The following is an 18,596-nucleotide window of genomic DNA, read 5'->3' as shown; positions in this document are numbered from 1 at the left end:
CCCGTTACAGGGATCATAGAGAACAGTTCCTACAGATCTTTCAGAGTACCCACTTACACAGTAGGTCATCGTCAATCAATTTTTGTTATTTGATTAAGTAACCAAGCATTGTTGCCAATACTATCACTGACCAAAAATAATGTAACCCCGATTAGTACGAATGAAAAGAAGTTGTGAATTACTACTCAATATTGTTTCTTAATAGAAAGGTGGTCATTTTTGTCCCAAGAAAAATCGTTTTGCCAGTTATGATATGCATTAAAACAGGCACCAGCATTAGAAGGTCTCACATCAGCTTATGAATAAAAATGTTCTATCTCAAGAAATAATTGACCACATTACAAGTTTCCCTTCATTGCCTCATATCCTTCTCTTTCACTACCTATATTGGCTCACATTTCCTCTTTTTCATTTAGTGCTGTCACAACCCAAATTGTCTCCCCTGTCTATCCTTTCACCCAGCCTCCTAACCCTTTAAAGTGTCTTGTCCATATATCGAAGCTAGATATTTCCTAGATCAAAGCTCTACCTATAACCCAATTCTATTGAAACAGCCAATATTCCTTATACCATCTCATTCCCATTACTTCCAAACATCACAAATGGCTTCTAAAGCCACTTACCAGACAGATTTTATCCTAAGATCACTATTCTGTCATGCTTTCTTGAAATCAAAAAGAACACCATAGAAGAAGACTAATCTTGCTCCTGAAAAAAAGCCATGTGAATTTTAACTGATAAATTGTTGTTGGACATGGGCATCAGGAATATTTACCAAGTGTATTGGAAAGTAGGTATATTTGTGAATTGTCTGTAGTGTTCATATTTGTTTATATTTATATACACATATTATATAAAGTTTCATGAGTAATATTAATTTATTTATCTATTCCTGAATGATGCCTAGTATCTATATAAAAAAAATTTTAATAGACATAATGTGTTGAGTTGATGATCTAAGCTAGGCTTTCTCATATGTGAATGGCTATCATGACTTGAAGGATTAAGATCATATAGATTATGTTTGTAATTTTAATTTTGCATCTCTTAAGGTACATTTAGAGTTGTGGACCTGAAATTTTTAAAAAACAAAGGTCTTTATCTCTTGTTAGAAAGACACAAGAGGTATTAAAAGACTCTTCTATACAAAAATATTTTTCCTAATATTTTAACTATTAGAAATGTATTGAGTTTAGGAAACCCTCCTTTTATGATATTTCTGTCCCTGCAGATGTTAGAACTTACCAGCCACTCACACACAAGTATAAATTATTTCAGTCAAATTTTATTTCCTGCCAAGACAGAATAGTGACATCCATTAAGAATGGGAGTAACTTTGAGGAGTAGTAATTCAGGTGAAAAGCCAGAAAGCCATAGTAGACTGTCTATGTAGGACATACAGGGAGGAAGAAAGAGTGCCCCAGGCAGTGGGAGGGTGAGAAAATTTCACTGTAACTCTTCTACTAACACAGTCTGTAATACTCTGGAGTTCCTGAAAATCATCTGAAGCCTTGCCTATGGTTATAGAGCCCCAGCCTGGACAGACAAGTAGTCTATTCAAACAGGTTATTGTCCAACTGATGTAAATTCCAGTTATTTTTGTGTTGTTTTCCTGTTGCTCCTTACTTTATTATAAGTTTAACATAGCTATGGGTTGTTCTGATGCAATGTAGATTTGGCCTCAGAGAAACAGACATTTTCAATCTACAGCCCAGCCTACTTCTGTAAATGCTTCAGCTATGCTATAAAGGATTTATATTCTGATATTATTAGGCAGGTAGCCTGGTATAATAGAAAGGGCACTGTTTTGAGAGTTGGGCTTTTTAAATACTACTCTCAGTCATCCTAAATAACTGTGTAAAGTCTAAGTTTCCATGTCTCAGCTATAAAATCAGAAGATTGAACAAGAAGATTTTCTGGGTCTTTTCTATCTTTAACAGTATGCAATTCTTCTAATTACACATGCTTCCTGATTTTCCTCTAATTTCATATGAGATTTACTAGCTTAAAGTCTCAAAGTAATTTTCTGACAAGTAGGGTGATAATACTTGTACAGTTTATCTCACAAAGTTGCAGGAAGATACCATATTAAATTATGTGTGTCACTATACATTTGCAAACTGCAAAGCTCTATAGTTGAACAAAACACATTATCATTGGATATTTCTATTTCTAATATTACTATGGTTTAAAAAGATTTATGATACCTCAATATGCAACCAGCAGAGGGAGACAAGTTCAGATGATATTTCTTCTTGAAACAGAATCAGTTAATTGTTATATGGCTGTGGTTTTAAAATTCAAAATGAGATTCGTTATTGGCAAATAGGTCACTTGTCAACATGCTGTATATATAAATATACTGAAGTAACAGAAACATATGATAGAAAAAAAGAAAAAACAAATATGGGGGAAAGAATCTGAATTTCTGGACTTAGTTTATTACAGAATGCAGAGACAGCTCTCCTGTGAAGAATGTCACATTCCTAAGACAACTTCCCGAGCCTGTCCATCTGGAAGTGCAGGCTATTTGAGTACCAGTTTAGGAACCAATCCAGAATTCTAAAAGTAGAATTTGCAAATTCCCTCTGAATCTAGCTTTTTTCTTTTTTTTTTTCTTTTTTCTTTTTTTTTTTTAACCCAACGTTTCTATTTTATCAACCTGGACTTCAAGAAAAGAAAAGGAGAGGCATCTTTTACCCTTTCTATTTCTTCAACTTCCATATCCAGTAAGTTGACAAGTCCCATCAGTCCTGTGAAATTTCTCTAAAAGTTTTCACCTCTTTTCTCTTTTCACTGTCATGGCCCTGTAGTCTGCTTTTATCATCTCTTGCCTGTGCTGTTTCAGAAACTTTATAACTGGTCTTCCCTGACTGTGACTTCTCCAAATCTATCTTCCATTCCATTTCCAGTTAGTTATCTTCTTTTTTTTTTTTTATTATACTTTAAGTTCTAGGGTACATGTGCATAACGTGCAGGTTTGTTACATAAGTATACTTGTGCCATGTTGGTGTGCTGCACCCATCAACTCGTCAGCACCCATCAATTCATCATTTATATCAGGTATAACTCCCCAGTGCAATCCCTCCCCCCTCCCCCCTCCCCATGATAGGCCCCAGTGTGTGATGTTCCCCTTCCTGAGTCCAAGTGATCTTCTTAAAATACTCCTTGCTCGAAGTTTTTGATGGCTCCATATTGTATACAGAATAAAGACCAAACTCATTAACATGCCTGTCAAGACCCCCACTAGCCCCAACTTACAGAAGCAGAGTAACTTTCCATTTTAATTTTTTGCCATCTCCACCCTCATACACTTTCCTACAACTTGTCCTTCCCCATGAATGTGAAGTCTCTGAATGAAGGATTTCATTCCTCATCATTATTAGGAAGCAACAGTATATATAATTGATAAGGTTTGCCTCTCATCACTTCATCTACAACTTTATTAGCCTTCTAAGTAGTTATTCTACTTCATCTTTGTTCTACTTTCTAATTTCCCATTGCCAAAATAAGCTCCCTAAGATGTCAGTATCTCTCCTCCCTCCTCCAGAATCTAAAGTACCCTTCTAACTATGAGATGAAGCGAAGCGTGACTCTTCATTCAGGCATTTGGGAATCTTCATTAGGTAGCTTCTCTAACCCACCTTCTTCCTCCTGTCCTCTCCTCTCTTTCTGTTAGTTGGGTGAGTCTTCCTGCAGCTCCATTCTTGTTGCAGACTGATTCTCATGGCCATACTTTGCTTAAAGAGTTGTCTTCCTCCATTATCTTCTTACACACCTTTCAATGATGACCTAAAATGCCATTTTCTCTACAAAGTCCCTTACTGGCTTCCCTTTTCTGAACTCCCATAGCATTTTGATTCTGCTCCCTTACCATTCAGTCCTCAGTTACTCATTGATGAATCTTATTCTGTGCTTCATGTGTGTTCATCTTATTGCTCTATCTCATGAGTTTCTGTGTTCCTGAAAATAAGGACTCTGAATTTTAGTATTTTCAGTACTAATCAGCACCAAAGAGAAGACTGGGCATATATGTTGATTAGTTTGCCTCTGTTCTATACTGAAGAGCAGGTTTGAAAGGTTTGCCTTATAATTTTACAAGACAATATTTAATCCCTCTCTGGAAGGAGTTTCTAATGCCATTTCCTCATTAGACTTGCACGAGGGCAGGGTGGTCAGTCTTGTACATCATTGTTTCCTTAGAGGTTAGCACAGTCCCTGTTATATGATAGGTCTCAAGAATTATTCATTAATTTAATGAACTTTCTCATACATGGCAACACAACTGATTTGGCAGGGTTTGTGAATCCTCTTCTTCTCATCTAGGCAATGCTCCTAGACTCAATATTAAAAGCACAAAGGGCTGAGAATGTGAATTACAGACAAGATAAGACAGGAAGATACTTTTAAGCAGATAGACTTCTGGGACCCTTTGACCTAAATGACCTAATACTAAACTTGCCCTACAGCTCGATATTGTCAGTAAACTTTGGAGAAAACATATTGATGTTATTTACATGTCTTATAGCCTCAAGATATTTAACTAGGCATTGTTTTAGATTTAGCAGGATAGATATTACCTGATAAATATAGATATGTAAGGAAATACTTAGTAAAGTTTAATAATTACAGAGCATCTGTTGATCTTGTTATGCACTTCTTAATTTCTAACACACTGGCTTATTACACTGATATTTAATTAACATACAGTAAACACATTAATGGTAAGCAAAGTTTATACTTAAAGGAAAACAGTAGGTGGAACACTTTTTTTGACTAGCTGGTATTAATAACATCCTACTTGATATTCCATCAATTCTTATTTGATGATTTGATGAGTGGTGGCTTTCTGCAAGGGTATGTATACTAGAGTTGAATTAATACAGTGAGGACAAATGTTGGAATATGGAAAACATTGATCACTTGTGATAGCACACGGCCTTTTGGGGAAGATTTTCCCATTATGATCAAGTCTAGCCAACTCAATCTCCTCTCCATCTCATTTTTACCCCATAGTCTAAGCCAGTTGCCACTGGATGACTACGATTTCTTTGGCTTGTTTGCTAGCTTCTGCTATTGCTCTTTTACAGTCCATTCTTCAATCTTTCTAAGATGTAAATCAGATCATGTCAATCCCTTGCTTATTCAGGTCGTTAGACTAAAATCTAAATTTCTTACATGGAATGTTTTCATTGTAACCCCTCCTCACTTTCTAATTCTTATTTGTCTTTTCCAACTACCCCCATAACATACACACAAACTACATCCTAGGTTTATTGTCCTTATTTTGGTTCCTGGTGTATGACACACTTAATTCTACCTCAGGGCCTTTGTGAATGCCATTTCTTTACCCGGAAAGGCCTTTGTGCTGATACTTGCATGGAATCCTCCTTAGATTTTGGGATTTAGTTAAAATACCAACCTCTAAAAAGAGGTGTTGGTTGACCACTTTTCTTTATGTTCCCATCACATCTCCAGGCCATGTACTCTATATCACACATTTTTCTTTAATAGCATTTACTCTCTGAAATAATCTTAATATGTATGTACTTGTATAGTGTTCATTTCTGCATCTAGGATACAAGTTCAATAGAAGAGAGTCTTGGCCTGTCTTGATTCACTACTGTATCAATAAAAGCATATTGATCAAATGAATGAATTACAAACCTACTGGGCATGTCAGAATATGGAATTGTACACCCACCTCCACTATTCCTCACTTCTCCTTGGTCTATTTTCTGATTGTAGGAATTCAAGTTACTACAACAACCACAAATAGAGGGTAGAATTTCCTGATTACCTGCTTATACTAACATGTTGCTATACTGAATATGCCATTACTGTCGTCTTTCCAGATGTTACAGTATTCTTGCCATATCTGGGGGTAGATCAAAAAGAGTAGTAGCAATGCAGATGCAGCATTTTTTAACTATCTCCACCTCCTTGTACATGGTGGCAGAGGGGACAACCTAGAAAGAGAAAGGTCCAAGGGCTGGTGTATGTATTTCTGGGAAATAATAAGGCACATGAAAATTACTTTTCTGATGTGCAAATGCATCAATAACTGTAAGCCCATATATGTTTATGCATAATCATGAGCAGGAGCAGGAAGTGAGGATGCAGGTAGCAGTTTAAGAATCCCAAAGGTCTTTCAAAAACTGGGACAGATCCAACCATCGATGCCTACCAAAATAGAACAAGTGACCAAAGTATACTTACTTAGAAGCAAAAGACTGATATGACAATGATAAACCACAAAGACATGCACTAAATGCAAACTAAAGAGTGATTTTTTAATTGTGCAGGATATGGAAAAGTGTTCTACTCCCTGGGGGAGGGGGTCTATGGTAAAGATTTAGACAATATTTAGCTGACTTGCAGCTGACTGATTTTCTTAGGCAGTGACACCCATGCCAATGAAGTGTCTGTATTGGAAGGGCTAGATTCCAGAGAAAACTCACATGAGATAGTGCTATGTTTATAAGCATAAACTGGGATACTTGAATATTGCTAAATTATGATGAAATCATTGAAAATGTCATACCATGGATCCTAAGGAGAAGTATTAACAATTCTGCATTTCTGGTTCATATGGAAATGTTAATTCCACTTAGAAAAGTAAGGTACAGGCATGGTGTTATTATGATTAAGACCTTACAACTGTAGAAATGTGGAGTAGTATATTAATATTATAGACATGTTTAGCATAAAATGCAAGCAGTGTTGCTAAATTAGTTGCACATTCCAGGCTGCATCTGGATTTCATGTGAGCCTATTACCTCATAAAGCTAAACAGAAGAATAAACCTTTCATGCTTCTTAGGGAACTCAGACGTTAGCCAGTTTTTGTTTTTCCTGCAACATTTGTCCCTGGAGAGTGCCAGAATCTTCTAAAACCTCTTTTAGAAAGGCAGTATGTTATTTAAAAGTAGTAGTTAAGATCATCTTACTTGGGTGATGATGGCTGTTTCACATGGCTAACAGCCATACTTGCCTCACAAATAACCTGAAAGTATGTTCATTTTTGCCAACCCACTTGGAAGAATGTATATATTGGTTTACAGAAAAATAGCTTGTGTAAATTTCAACCACACGTTTATTTGTTTCCTTCTCTACACTTCCGAGGAAAGAAAGCAGAGAAGTTAATATCAGGATAGATTTAGGGGAGTGACCATTAGGATGAGATACATTATCCAATGTATATTGACTATTGGATTTATTAGAAAACAAAAGATTATAGAGGACAGAAAACCAGAAGGGTTCTATCAAGAATTGAAAAGAGGAAGAACTCTGAGAAAGCATAGTGTTGAAATGGAAGTAGATGGTACACGCTCAAACACTTTTATTATTTTGTAAATGGTGAGGTAAGCCTCTGAGTAAGCATGAACATTTAATCACTCTTCCGGTCTTATAGTTATCAAGTACAGAGTACTCCCTCTGGGCCAAGGGCTGGGTTAAAGAGCTGTACTTGAAGTGCTCCCTGGATGTAAATAATAAATTTTAAATAAATAAAACAAACTTCGTAATTTTGAAATTCTTGAGAGAGATTCAGTCTAATTGATTAGAAATAATTTCTAAACAGCCTAAATTAGAGAATTTTTAAAAAAACTGTGTCTTACTTTCAGTTGTCATAGTAAGTCAATTTAGTTTAACAAAAGTTGCCAAGAAATGGATTTTATTTAATAAAGATATTTTTAAAAACCTTTAATTACATTATATGACTTTTATACACATATATGCTTGTAATTTTTTTCTCATTAGGTATGTTAGGCAATTCTATAATTCTGATTACAATCCAGATTTACTTTAATATATTCTTTTCTCATAGTGAATGTAGAGACAAATTCCAGATTTGATTGATTTGCTACAAATTCCACATTCCTACTACTTTGATATAAATTACTTTGTATTTCAGTATGTTAAGCATATGTTTTCTCCAAGCACCACCAGGCAAGTTCTTCTGGTAACATGAGGTTACCAGTATAGGTATTAGCTAACAATCATGCATAAACATCTTCTGTTTATAATACGCTACCACCCACCGTACTTTCTCCTTGTCCTGAAAAAAACCTTTTCTTTCTTCGTACAAAATCTAGTTGACTGACACAGGAGAATACTCATACTCTTTAAATGTCTAATCCTTCCCCTCAGAGTATCTCTGCTCTTCCTGGTGGTCATACTATTCACCTAGCACTAGCAGTGGAAACAGATAATTCTCATAGCTACCAGTCCTTTTTATCTCTCTTTTCTTCCATTTGACATGGAGGAAGCACCAAACCAAAGGATATATGTTAATAGAAGCCTTTTTCTAAGCTAACTCTTCATTCCTAAGTGCTTAGAATTAGCCTGACAAAGAAGGTCAAGTCTGTTGGTGGTGTGGGGAAAGGGAGGGTGCTTCTCTGCAATTGTGGCAGAAAGTTACGTACTCCTTGGTATCTTTGATCTTTGTGGGAGTTTTGTTTGTTTGTTTGTTTTTGTTTTTGTTTTTTGGCACTTGAAGCTCATTTTTCCATTGATACTGGGATTCACAGGATTATGAGTTTTGTAGTCAACTATCCACTTGGCCTAACCATTTCTCCTGTGGCAAAATAGATTCCAAGTTTTAAACAGCTGAGTTATGACTTAGTGGTCGATCATTGGTTTATTAACTGGGCACTGCTTATAATCCCTGACATAGGACACTTTGATTTATATAAAATGAATGCACAGTACACATAAAATTCATTGAACTCCATCAATTATGAATTTGTGACAATTCAGATTCCAGTCCTCAGTTTTTTCTCAAAAGCAAAAGAGGTCTTCCTTTTTTTCCTCACGTAATCTGTAAGAGTTTATCTATCTTTTAAACTGATAACATGTAGCAGAAAAAGTGCTTTGAGTATTCTGAGGGCAAGCCAGTTTCAGCACAGTGTTTCCTTAAGGCTTGTGCTCTGGTAGGGTTTGATAAGGAATCCTAAGCATGTTTCTTTCTTTTTATTTTATTTTTGGCAAATGTCCTAGGCTAAACATTTGCTTACGTAAGAGGGATGGGTATAATATCTCTCTATGTGCATATTTATTTTCATATGTATGGAATATTTGTGGAAAGATACATAACAAACTAAAAATATATGTTGCCTCCAAAAAAGAGAAATGGGTTGCCTAAAGATAGGATTAAGAAAAAAAACAACAGTTCATTCTATAGCACCTGTACCATTTGGTTTTTGTACCATATGAACACTTTCATTATTTAAATAAACATAATCAAAAAAAGAGAAAAATAAAGTCCTTGGCTGGTACAAACACATTCTTTATCCTCAACATCAGTACTGAGGGAGATGTCCAAGAGTGCGGGGCTCTCACTTGAGTGACTATCAGTGGTCTTTATGGTCCTCATCACTTGCTTGGCTCATGGAATAGAAGGAGTGACAAATGATGGTAACCTGTCTGCCATTAGCTGGAGTACCGCACACAACCTTACTTAGTGTCTCCTTGCAAATGACAAGCTTTGTGATTTACAAATCTCTTTCCTTGCATATGGACATTTTGAGAAGTAAGTGCCAGGAGGAACTTGGGTAGCAATTCAGTGTGTCCTTTAAATAGTAATCTTTAATCCCATTACTCATGTGTAGGGTTGAGTGAGGGTTTCCTGGAGAGTGAAGTTGATTTAGGGATCAGGGATCAGCTGCTGAGGCTGGCACTTGGAAAAAAACAAGCCAAGCATTCACACCCCAGACCACTCAATACCAGCATTGTCTCCAAATCCATCTTTCATAAGGGGGTTCCAAGAGGGGGAGGGGACGAAGGAAGGAGAGAAAATAAACCATTTTAATCCTGTAAGAGAAAGTGCAGGAAAGAGGAAAGAAGGAACAAGATTTGAACACGCAAAGCCAGTTGCCAAGAATGTTTCATTTGAAATCAACTTTGGCTTTTATTCTTAGACTCCACTGTCACGTTTCTCCTCAGTTTCCTTCCCCATCTTTCAGGACATTCCCCACCCTCACTCTCCACCTCAACGGTTTCCCGTCCTTCTCTGTCCCACTCCCCCCATTTGCAACTCTCCTTCCCACCTCCTTTTTCTTCTTTCCTCACTCCTTCCCTCTCCTTTCCTGGACTCTTTCTCCTGTTCTTTTATAGCTTAAGTCCCTCTCCTTCTCCCCTCTCTCCTGAACAGTACCTCTAAACTCCATTCCCCCTTCTTAAGGAAATCAGCCAGGCCTCAGATGGAGCTGTCGTCCTGACAACCCAAAGGCGCATCAGGCTTTCACTGAGGCTCGCTGCTGCTGAAGGGGGCAGTTGTGCAAAGCGAGGGGCCACGTCGAGGGGAGGGCAGAGGGGATGACGTGGAGGGGCTGTTGATAACCAGCAGGGTGGGGGGTTGGGGGGGAGGTGCTGAGCAGAGAGAGCGCCGGGGACTGGGAGAAACAGGAAAGGGAGGAGGGGGAGAGAGGCTCTGGGTTGCTGCTGCTTCTGCTGCTTCTGCTTCTGCTGCTGCTGCTGCTGCTGTGTGGCTGTTTCTGTATACTCACTGGCAGGCTTGGTGCCGGCTCCCTCGCCCGCCCGCCCGCCCGCCAGCCTGGGAAAGTGGGTTACAGAGCGAAGGAGCTCAGCTCAGACACTGGCAGAGGAGCATCCAGCAACTGAGAGACCAAACAAGAACCCCTTCCTTTGGCTTCCGCTTCAGCTCTTTCACGGGGCTTGCTATTTGCACTCTCTCTTTTGAAATTGTGTTGCTTTTACTTTTCACCCTTCTGCTTGGGTTTTATGAGGGCTTTGTTAAGTCTTAGAGGGAAAAGAGACTGAGCGAGGGAAAGAGAGAGGCAAAGTGGAAAGGACCATAAACTGGCAAAGCCCGCTCTGCGCTCGCTGTGGATGAAAGCCCCGTGTTGGTGAAGCCTCTCCTCGCGAGCAGCGCGCACCCCTCCAGAGCACCCCGCGGACCCACACCTCGGCGTGGCCACCATGGTCGGGAGAGTTCAGCCGGATCGGAAACAGTTGCCGCTGGTCCTACTGAGATTGCTCTGCCTTCTTCCCACAGGACTGCCTGTTCGCAGCGTGGATTTTAACCGAGGCACGGACAACATCACCGTGAGGCAGGGGGACACAGCCATCCTCAGGTAGGGCTTTCGGGCAACTTTTCTGCTGCGCGCGTCTACGTGTGTGTGTGTGTGCCTGATCTCCTTGAACTCCGGCTCCTGATGGTGCAGGTTTGTGGGGTGTGTGTGTGTGTGGTGTGTGTGTGTGGTGTGTGTGTGTGTATGTGTGTGTGTCCCCGTTTTACTGACTGGTTGGCATTATAGCTAACCAAATTCAAGGGAATTCTGGTCCCTGTTAAGCAGCAGTGGTGTTGGTTAAATGTTGTTCGGTTCTTAGGACCTTGTTTCTCTTACCAAGGAAGCCTAACTTCACCCATGACATTAGAGGCTTCTGGGCAGTATGCTTGCTATTGTAATTGCTGTTGCATTCCACTTGAGAGTTTTGTTGGGATTCCTTAATTCTGAAAGAAAGGTTGTTGGATTATGGCTCTCAGAGAGTGGTACACAGTACTGCATTCTCCTTGCTCCTCCCGTGTGTGTGTGTGTGTGTGTGTGTGCGCGCGCGCGCGCCAAGGCTGTGTGTAAGGGTTTCTGATAGAAGACTTTCTGTAAGGATCTTCTAATTGACATGGAGGGCAATAAATCAATCTTAGAACTTTGGTTGGTTACTGAGCCTTTTCTGGAATGTGGATATAAATCAACACAAGATATGAAGAGCAGAAAGAAAAGGAACTTGCCAAATTGCTGATATTTAGAGTAGGAGTGTTAAACACAGAGGCTGGGAAAGAATTAACCTGGCATAAAATGGATATTTCAAATTGATTATTGACTTCAAAGTCTTTTTTCTGTGCAGCTCTGCCAAACTCTAAAATAATTTGAGATTGAAATTTGGAAAGGAAGAGTCCCAAGTCCTTGGGAGTTTGACCCCTATCAGGTACTGTGAGCTAGAGAGACTTAAATGAGACCTAGTCATATTTTTATTTCTAAAATGCTCCAAGGTTATTTTTTGTGCTTCTCTTCTCTCTTCCTCCTCTCTACCAACTGTACCTACCCCTTGTTCTTTTTTCTAGCTTTCCTTGAATTTCTGGCAGATACTAACAAAAAGAAAGAAAGAATCACTCTCCTTGGAGATCTTTTAAAATCTCATTTCCTCCAAATAAAATGACCCAGTGTCAGTCTGTCTATCTAGCTAATATTGCTTGTTGTGGCAATAAAAACACAGTATATGATAGAAAATAAACCTCTAATCTGTGTGCAAGGAGCTGATAGTGCATAAACCCTGGGGCATCAGGGAGCAGTTCTCTTGCAGAGCTGCCGACAGCAGCAAAGTTTTCTTTCTTTTTCTCAGAAATAAATTTGGTTGGCTGTCACGGTGTCCTGCTTTGGGAGCTCTAGCCTTGTTAGAGAGGAAAGTGTGTGTTGTGTGCCGTGCATTGCGTGTGTGTGTGTTGTGTGGGTATGTGTTTCTCCAGATTGTAAAAAGTGAGAAAATGCTAATGTGTAAGCACTCCTTTCTTCATTTCCTGAGCATTGGTGATTATGAATCCCAAAGATCCTACTATCCAAAGCAGATTTTCCCTTCTAGCTCTTCAGCCTTATAAACCTGCATGTGTGATTTATCCACATGGAGTAATAAGATTTATAGAGTCATTTATCTGTTTGCAAAGGGATTTGGACATGGTGCAGAAAATGTTTTTGCAAACACAAAAGCATGCCATTTCGATTGCTAACATTCATACTCCCTAGCATCATTAACCCTTTAATGGTGAAGCACTCTATATAAATGTATGCTATTCCTAGATATTTTGTTCAGTGGTTACAAGATTGAATATGAGGAAAATGAATAACTTGAATGTATAAGTTTTTTATTTCAGTGTCCTTGAGCTTTGTAAGGTCTTTCTAAGTTAGCATCTCCTATACCTTAAACTATAGTTGTCCAAGAGTTAGATAAGTATAGAAATGTTAATTCAGAAGAATAAAGATATTCTTATACTTTCATAAAGAGGCAGTTTCACTGTATACATATCTATGGATGATACATATGTGCTTTTGTATGTCTATGGTGCAATAGAAACAGAGTTTTAAATGTTACACTTTAGCAGACATTACAGTGTGGAAATAGGGACTATGAGAGAAAAAATAAACACAGAACCACTTATTCTCTGGGAAAGAAACGATAGACAAACAGAGCATGCAAATAAGTCGCCTGTGAAACACCATTTCTTTTCCAGACCTCACCTTACATGCCCTCTTTTTTATTTCCTTGCCTTGGACAAGGGTTTATTTTGGGGTTGGTGGAGCTTCATCCGAATTAACTATGGAGAGAATTCCCTTTGTTTTCTTAGCTGACCTTCTTCTCAATCTCTTTAAATCCAGTAAGCTTTGTGGGTCAGTTTCCTGGTGAAGAATGGTGCTCTTGCTTTCTGTTTATAAGGCCAGACAGGGAAAGGCGTGTTTTCACTTTATTTGTGACATTTTACTGGGTGCCTGAGCTTTCAGAGGAGGAAAGGAAGGAGACCTCGATTCATTGGAAGCCACAGTAGATGTCTGGCACTGAGAAAGTGAAATGGCTAGGAGAAAAAACATAATTCTCTTAGTGAGTCTGTGGCCCTGAATAATCTGAGATGGCAGCAGGAGACAAGGGAGGTTTGTAATTCTGATGATCCAGTGACAGGAGTTCAGCTGTCTGTCCCCAAAACACTTACCTTCACTGACTTAAAGTTTTCTGTGAAACAAGAGTTTCTTTTGGAGATTGATGGTCATTTTTATATAATTATGATCTTTAGTGTAATTATGCATCAGATAGGAGAGTGCACACTAGTCTTCAGGTCTTGCCCTGCAATTTCTATCATTTTGAAAATAATAAAAACGATATAATTATGGTGACAAAACTGGAGGGAAAGAGAGATAGCCTCCTGTATATATACCTAACTCCATTATTTTCTAGAGGAGATTACAGATCTGTATGAGAAATTATATAAAGAACTAAAGATAACCACAATACCAACTTCTTCTATCCCAGGGACAAAGAATCAAAGTGTGATTCACAAAGTAGTGGCAGCAGCACAGCAGCCTTGGAGGTCCTCCCTAAATAGAACAACCAGAATCTGCATTTATATTTTTGTGCACAGGAAAGAGTGAGACATGCTTATCCTCAGGACTTCAGTCATGAAGCTGCCTCAGGTGCTTTTCTAAACAGAGCCTACCTGCCTCATTACCAGCTCCCACAGGAGTAAGAGTTCAATTACTGGATAAGTTTCTAACACTGTTTCTTCCCTCTCTACCCTCATGTCTACAGAGATTCACCTCCTGCTTAAAATTGGCAGGTTGAGACTATGTATTAATAGTTCTCTTACAAGTCAAAGAATAGTGGAAATAGAGGGTATTTCAAACCAACCTTTAAAATTTCATTTTTAGTAGTCCTACTGACCGTATTTTCAATGTGAGTGGAAGATTTCTGAAAGGATAATAATAGAATATTTGACCACAAAGAACCATGCTAGTTTCCTAATACATTATATTATCACATATCTGTTCATAAGGCAACTTTGTAAGACATACATACACATGTGTATCTGGATATGAAACAAGTGGACATGTGATAAAATACAGGGACTTCACACTTGTGATTTTAAATATTCTAAATTCAAGGTAATAAAATTTTATTTACCTCGTAATTCTGACCCTATTTGATGTTTACAGGATATTATAATACTTTTAATGATAATAACATTGTTCCCAGTTAAATGTCAGCATACCTAGCAATTATTAAAGATTCCCAAGGAAACTAAGTATGTAAATGTAGAATAGCTAATGTTAAGTTTTTTCAAATTTGGGGTCTTTAATTCCCTGTTTGTTTCTACACCAAGGGGGAAAAGAAGAAACAACAAAAGAAGGTGTGATTATTTGATAGTAAAATGTGAAGATCTTGTTCAAATTTCTGTTTATCTTCTGTAAGTCATCTGGAATGCCAGTATTCACTAATAAAGTGTCAACAGTCAAATTCTTGACACGATATGTGATTTTCTATGACTTACAATTCACTGTTTGAAACAAACTGTGGGCATGGGCCTACTGGGTAAGTTTGTGACCATCATGAAGTTTTCTTTTTCTGTAGTTAAATCACTAAATGTAATCAAAATTTGATGGTTAGCCCTGATACTTTAAGGAGCATGCATTGCCAATAAATCCTTTATCAAATATACTCAGTAAATAATGGAGTATAGCATACTATATATCATCTAGGAATATGGCATATTATATACATTTTGTTAAAGAATATTTATGTACCTGCGAACTTTATCATTTGTTGTCATTTATGGCCTGAGAAACACAGTGGGCAAATCTCGTAAGAAAATGGCAATTTGTGGCCATTTGTTTTTCTGTAAGTATGAGACATATAAGTGCGTCTATACACACATGCAATACACAGGAGATTTTTATTTTATGTGGTTTGACTTAGAATGACATATCTGTAGAATTGTGGAAAGAACCAAAGGTGACTAACTCATCCACTAAGTCACTGGTGAGGGTTAAATGTTTGTGTTTCTCAAAGCTGATTCCACATAACAGCAAACTCAGGCCAAAAAGGATTGGTGCATTTTACTGTGGTCTCTGAGAGTGCCAAATACAAAGGGCTGTGACTCACCTGATAGGAGGTTGCCTGAATATCCTTGTCCCTCTCCCTGTCATCATCTGAGCCTCAGAGATATCCCTCCTCCGGGGCATAATTTAGAGCTTATAGTCATTGGCCCTGTTTTCCTCTCAATGTCCTGCCTGTTAGTTTGTACGACTCAGAAGATCTGGGCTCTGAATTTGGATCTATACTTGCATGCTATAACTTTAAGCAAGTCTCTTGAATACTTTGAGCTTCAGTTTGATTTACAAAACGCTAAAACTATCGGCTCGGTGCAGTGGCTTACGCCTGTAATCCCAACACTTAGGGAGGCTGAGGCCGGGGAATCACAAGGTCAAGAGATTGAGACCATCCTGGCCAACATGGTGAAAACCCACCTCTACTAAAAATACAAAAATTAGGTGGGCATGGTGGTGCGCACCTGTAGTCCCAGCTGCTTGGGAGACTGAGAAAGGAGAATCGCTTGAACCCATGGGGCAGAGGCTGCAGTGAGCCAAGATCGCGCCACTGCACTCCAGCCTGTTTTTTAGGCCAGTGTGTCTCAAATTTCAGTGTGTATGTAAAGTATGTGGAGGGCTTGCTACAGCAGATTGCTTGACCTCCATCGCTAGAGTTTTTGAGTCTGTAGGTCCCTGGTAAGTCTGAGAATTTGCATTTCTCACAAGTTCTCAGCTGATGCGGATACTACAGGATACTACAAGTGTGACCCACAGATGAGCATCTTAAGTATCACATAGTTGCATGTTACAAAAACAAAATCTCAGGACCTGTGCTGGAGGGACTAAATCAAAGTCCACATTTTAACAAGACTAGCGATTCACTAGCATACTGATGTTGGAGAAGTACTGCATTAGATAGTTCACAGCCATGGGAGTACAGTACTGTCAGCTGCGGAACTTTTAAAAAATACTGATGCCACATATCCTCTCCTCTCAGAAATTTCTGATGTGGTTTGTTTGGGGAAGGGACTGGGCACAGGTTGTTGTTCTTTTGTTTTTTAATGATTCTGCTATGTACATAGAGGTAAAAACCAATGCCTCACTGGATAAAGAATCTCTTTTACAAATCATTTTCAGGGTGGCACTAAATAGATATCAGTAAAAAAACTGAAGTCACGTTGTACCATTTGAGAAATATGTCAGTAGCTAAAGATGAACAGATTCAAACAGGAGAGAGGAAATAGACCACCATAAACCCATTTGTTTGTTACACAATTTCATCATTATGAGGCCATGGAAAATGGGGTGACTTTCTTTAATATGAATCAGATTTACCTAATTTCTACAGAAATAACATAAAGCTTATTATTCTGTGCTGTCTCATTTGGGTTAGACAAGATACAGAACTGTTCTAAATTGTTTTTTTGTTGCTTCTAATGCTATCACTAAGGGAGAAAAGAGACAATATTTAGACAAGGAAAATGGCTTCTGTGCTAACATATTCAAGCATGGTAAATTCTGTGCACTTATATACATGAATATGTGATTTGCTAAGTAATTGTATTTGTATAATTCATCTCAATTTTATATATTGATTTCTCTTTAGTTAAAACTTATAGACAAGCCTGTGTCATAGATAAAAGATTTTTCATAAAAGATATAATAAGCTCAAAATGGTCAAGAAGTAGTCAGAAGACCAACCTCTAAATAGCATGAAAGACTCTAATCTATTAAATAAAGATAACTGACAACTATTTTTGCCTACTACACAAGCTATTTTTATGATCAAATGATATAAGTATCGAAGTATTTTATAAACTATGTAATGGTATAAACTATAAGCTCTTAAGACCATAGTCATATATTTACAGCAGGATGTAACTTTTAGAAAATTTTAAAAATGTAAGAAAACAAGCCTTTTATTATTATTTCTATGCTACACACAGGCCAGTTGCACTACAATGTTTTTATTATTTTGTTTCAATTCCTTTAAAGTCACAAGTATCTTATGATATAGTTGAGTTTCTTATCAGGAGTGCAGGGCAAGTAGACTTTTTTTTTTTTTTTGTAGTTACCTGTAATTAAAACTTAACCTCCAGTTAATATGTGATTAACCTTTACATAATAAACCCTTTACTTCAGATTTAGTTAATTACTGTAGGGAAACCTCATAGAAATGTAGAATAGGAAAGGCCTTGGAGATTAGGCAGTCCACCATCTCATTTTAAAGTGATGCAATTGAGAAGAGAAAAATTTAGTTCATTGTCCAAAAACTTGAGTGATCAATTGAGAATTAGAACTCATGTATTTTAATTTTCATTTCACAGTACCACTTGAGATTACCTTTTTGGTTTTCATTTTATCTGATGAAATGCCATTTTTATTATACATAAATGTATGCTTAAAAATGTCTTTCTCTCCTCTTTCTCCCTCTCTTCTTCTCTCCGCTCCCCTTCCCTTCTCTCCCCTCCTCCTCCCTCCAACTCGTCCCACTTCCCTTCTCTCCTCCCTTCTCCTGTCTCCTTCCTCTCCCATTTTCCCTCTCTCTTCTCCCTGTAAATCAAATCTGCATTTACCTGTGGAGGATCATCCAGTTAGTGTTGATCAAGGAGGATTTGTTTCAAGGAAATGTCCCATCTTTCACATGTCTACCATCTGTCTGTACTGCATGGGTTTTCCTTCCTCCACTTGAAGCTACCAGCTTATTGGTTTTAATTATTTTTTTCTATAAATTATTGGAATACAGGTGATATTTGGTTACATGAGTAAGTTCTTTAGTGGTGATTTGTGAGATCCTAGTGCACCCATCACCCGAGCAGCATACAGTGTGCCATATTTGTTGTCTTTTATTCCTCGCCCCCCTTCCACTCTTCCCCCAAGTCCCCAAAGTCTATTGTATCATTCTTGTGCCTTTGTGTCCTCATAGCTTAGCTCCCACATATCAGTGAGAACATATGATGTTTGGTTTTACATTCCTGAGTTACTTCATTTAGAATAATAGTCTCCA

General features: G+C 38.1%; 1 protein-coding gene across 3 annotated transcripts in view; it reads left to right on the top strand.

The window, feature by feature from the left end:
- The first annotated feature begins 10,413 nt into the window (after positions 1–10,413).
- Positions 10,414–18,596, top strand: part of LSAMP (limbic system-associated membrane protein) — a 673,240-nt gene continuing 665,057 nt past the window's right edge. For 2 of the 3 annotated variants that reach the window (XM_011940607.1, XM_011940609.1), the window contains exon 1: positions 10,414–11,095. In XM_011940607.1, the coding sequence (XP_011795997.1) occupies positions 10,941–11,095 (155 nt within the window). In that variant the 5' untranslated portion in view covers positions 10,414–10,940. The remainder of the gene's footprint in view (positions 11,096–18,596) is intronic. The other variant, XM_011940608.1, reaches the window with a different exon arrangement.

Source organism: Colobus angolensis, unplaced genomic scaffold (genome assembly GCF_000951035.1).
Source record: "Colobus angolensis palliatus isolate OR3802 unplaced genomic scaffold, Cang.pa_1.0 Scaffold190, whole genome shotgun sequence".
Classification (NCBI taxonomy): Eukaryota; Metazoa; Chordata; class Mammalia; order Primates; family Cercopithecidae; genus Colobus; species Colobus angolensis.
The sequence above is the reverse complement of the archived record's forward strand: the minus strand, read 5'-3'. Positions and strand labels throughout refer to the sequence as shown.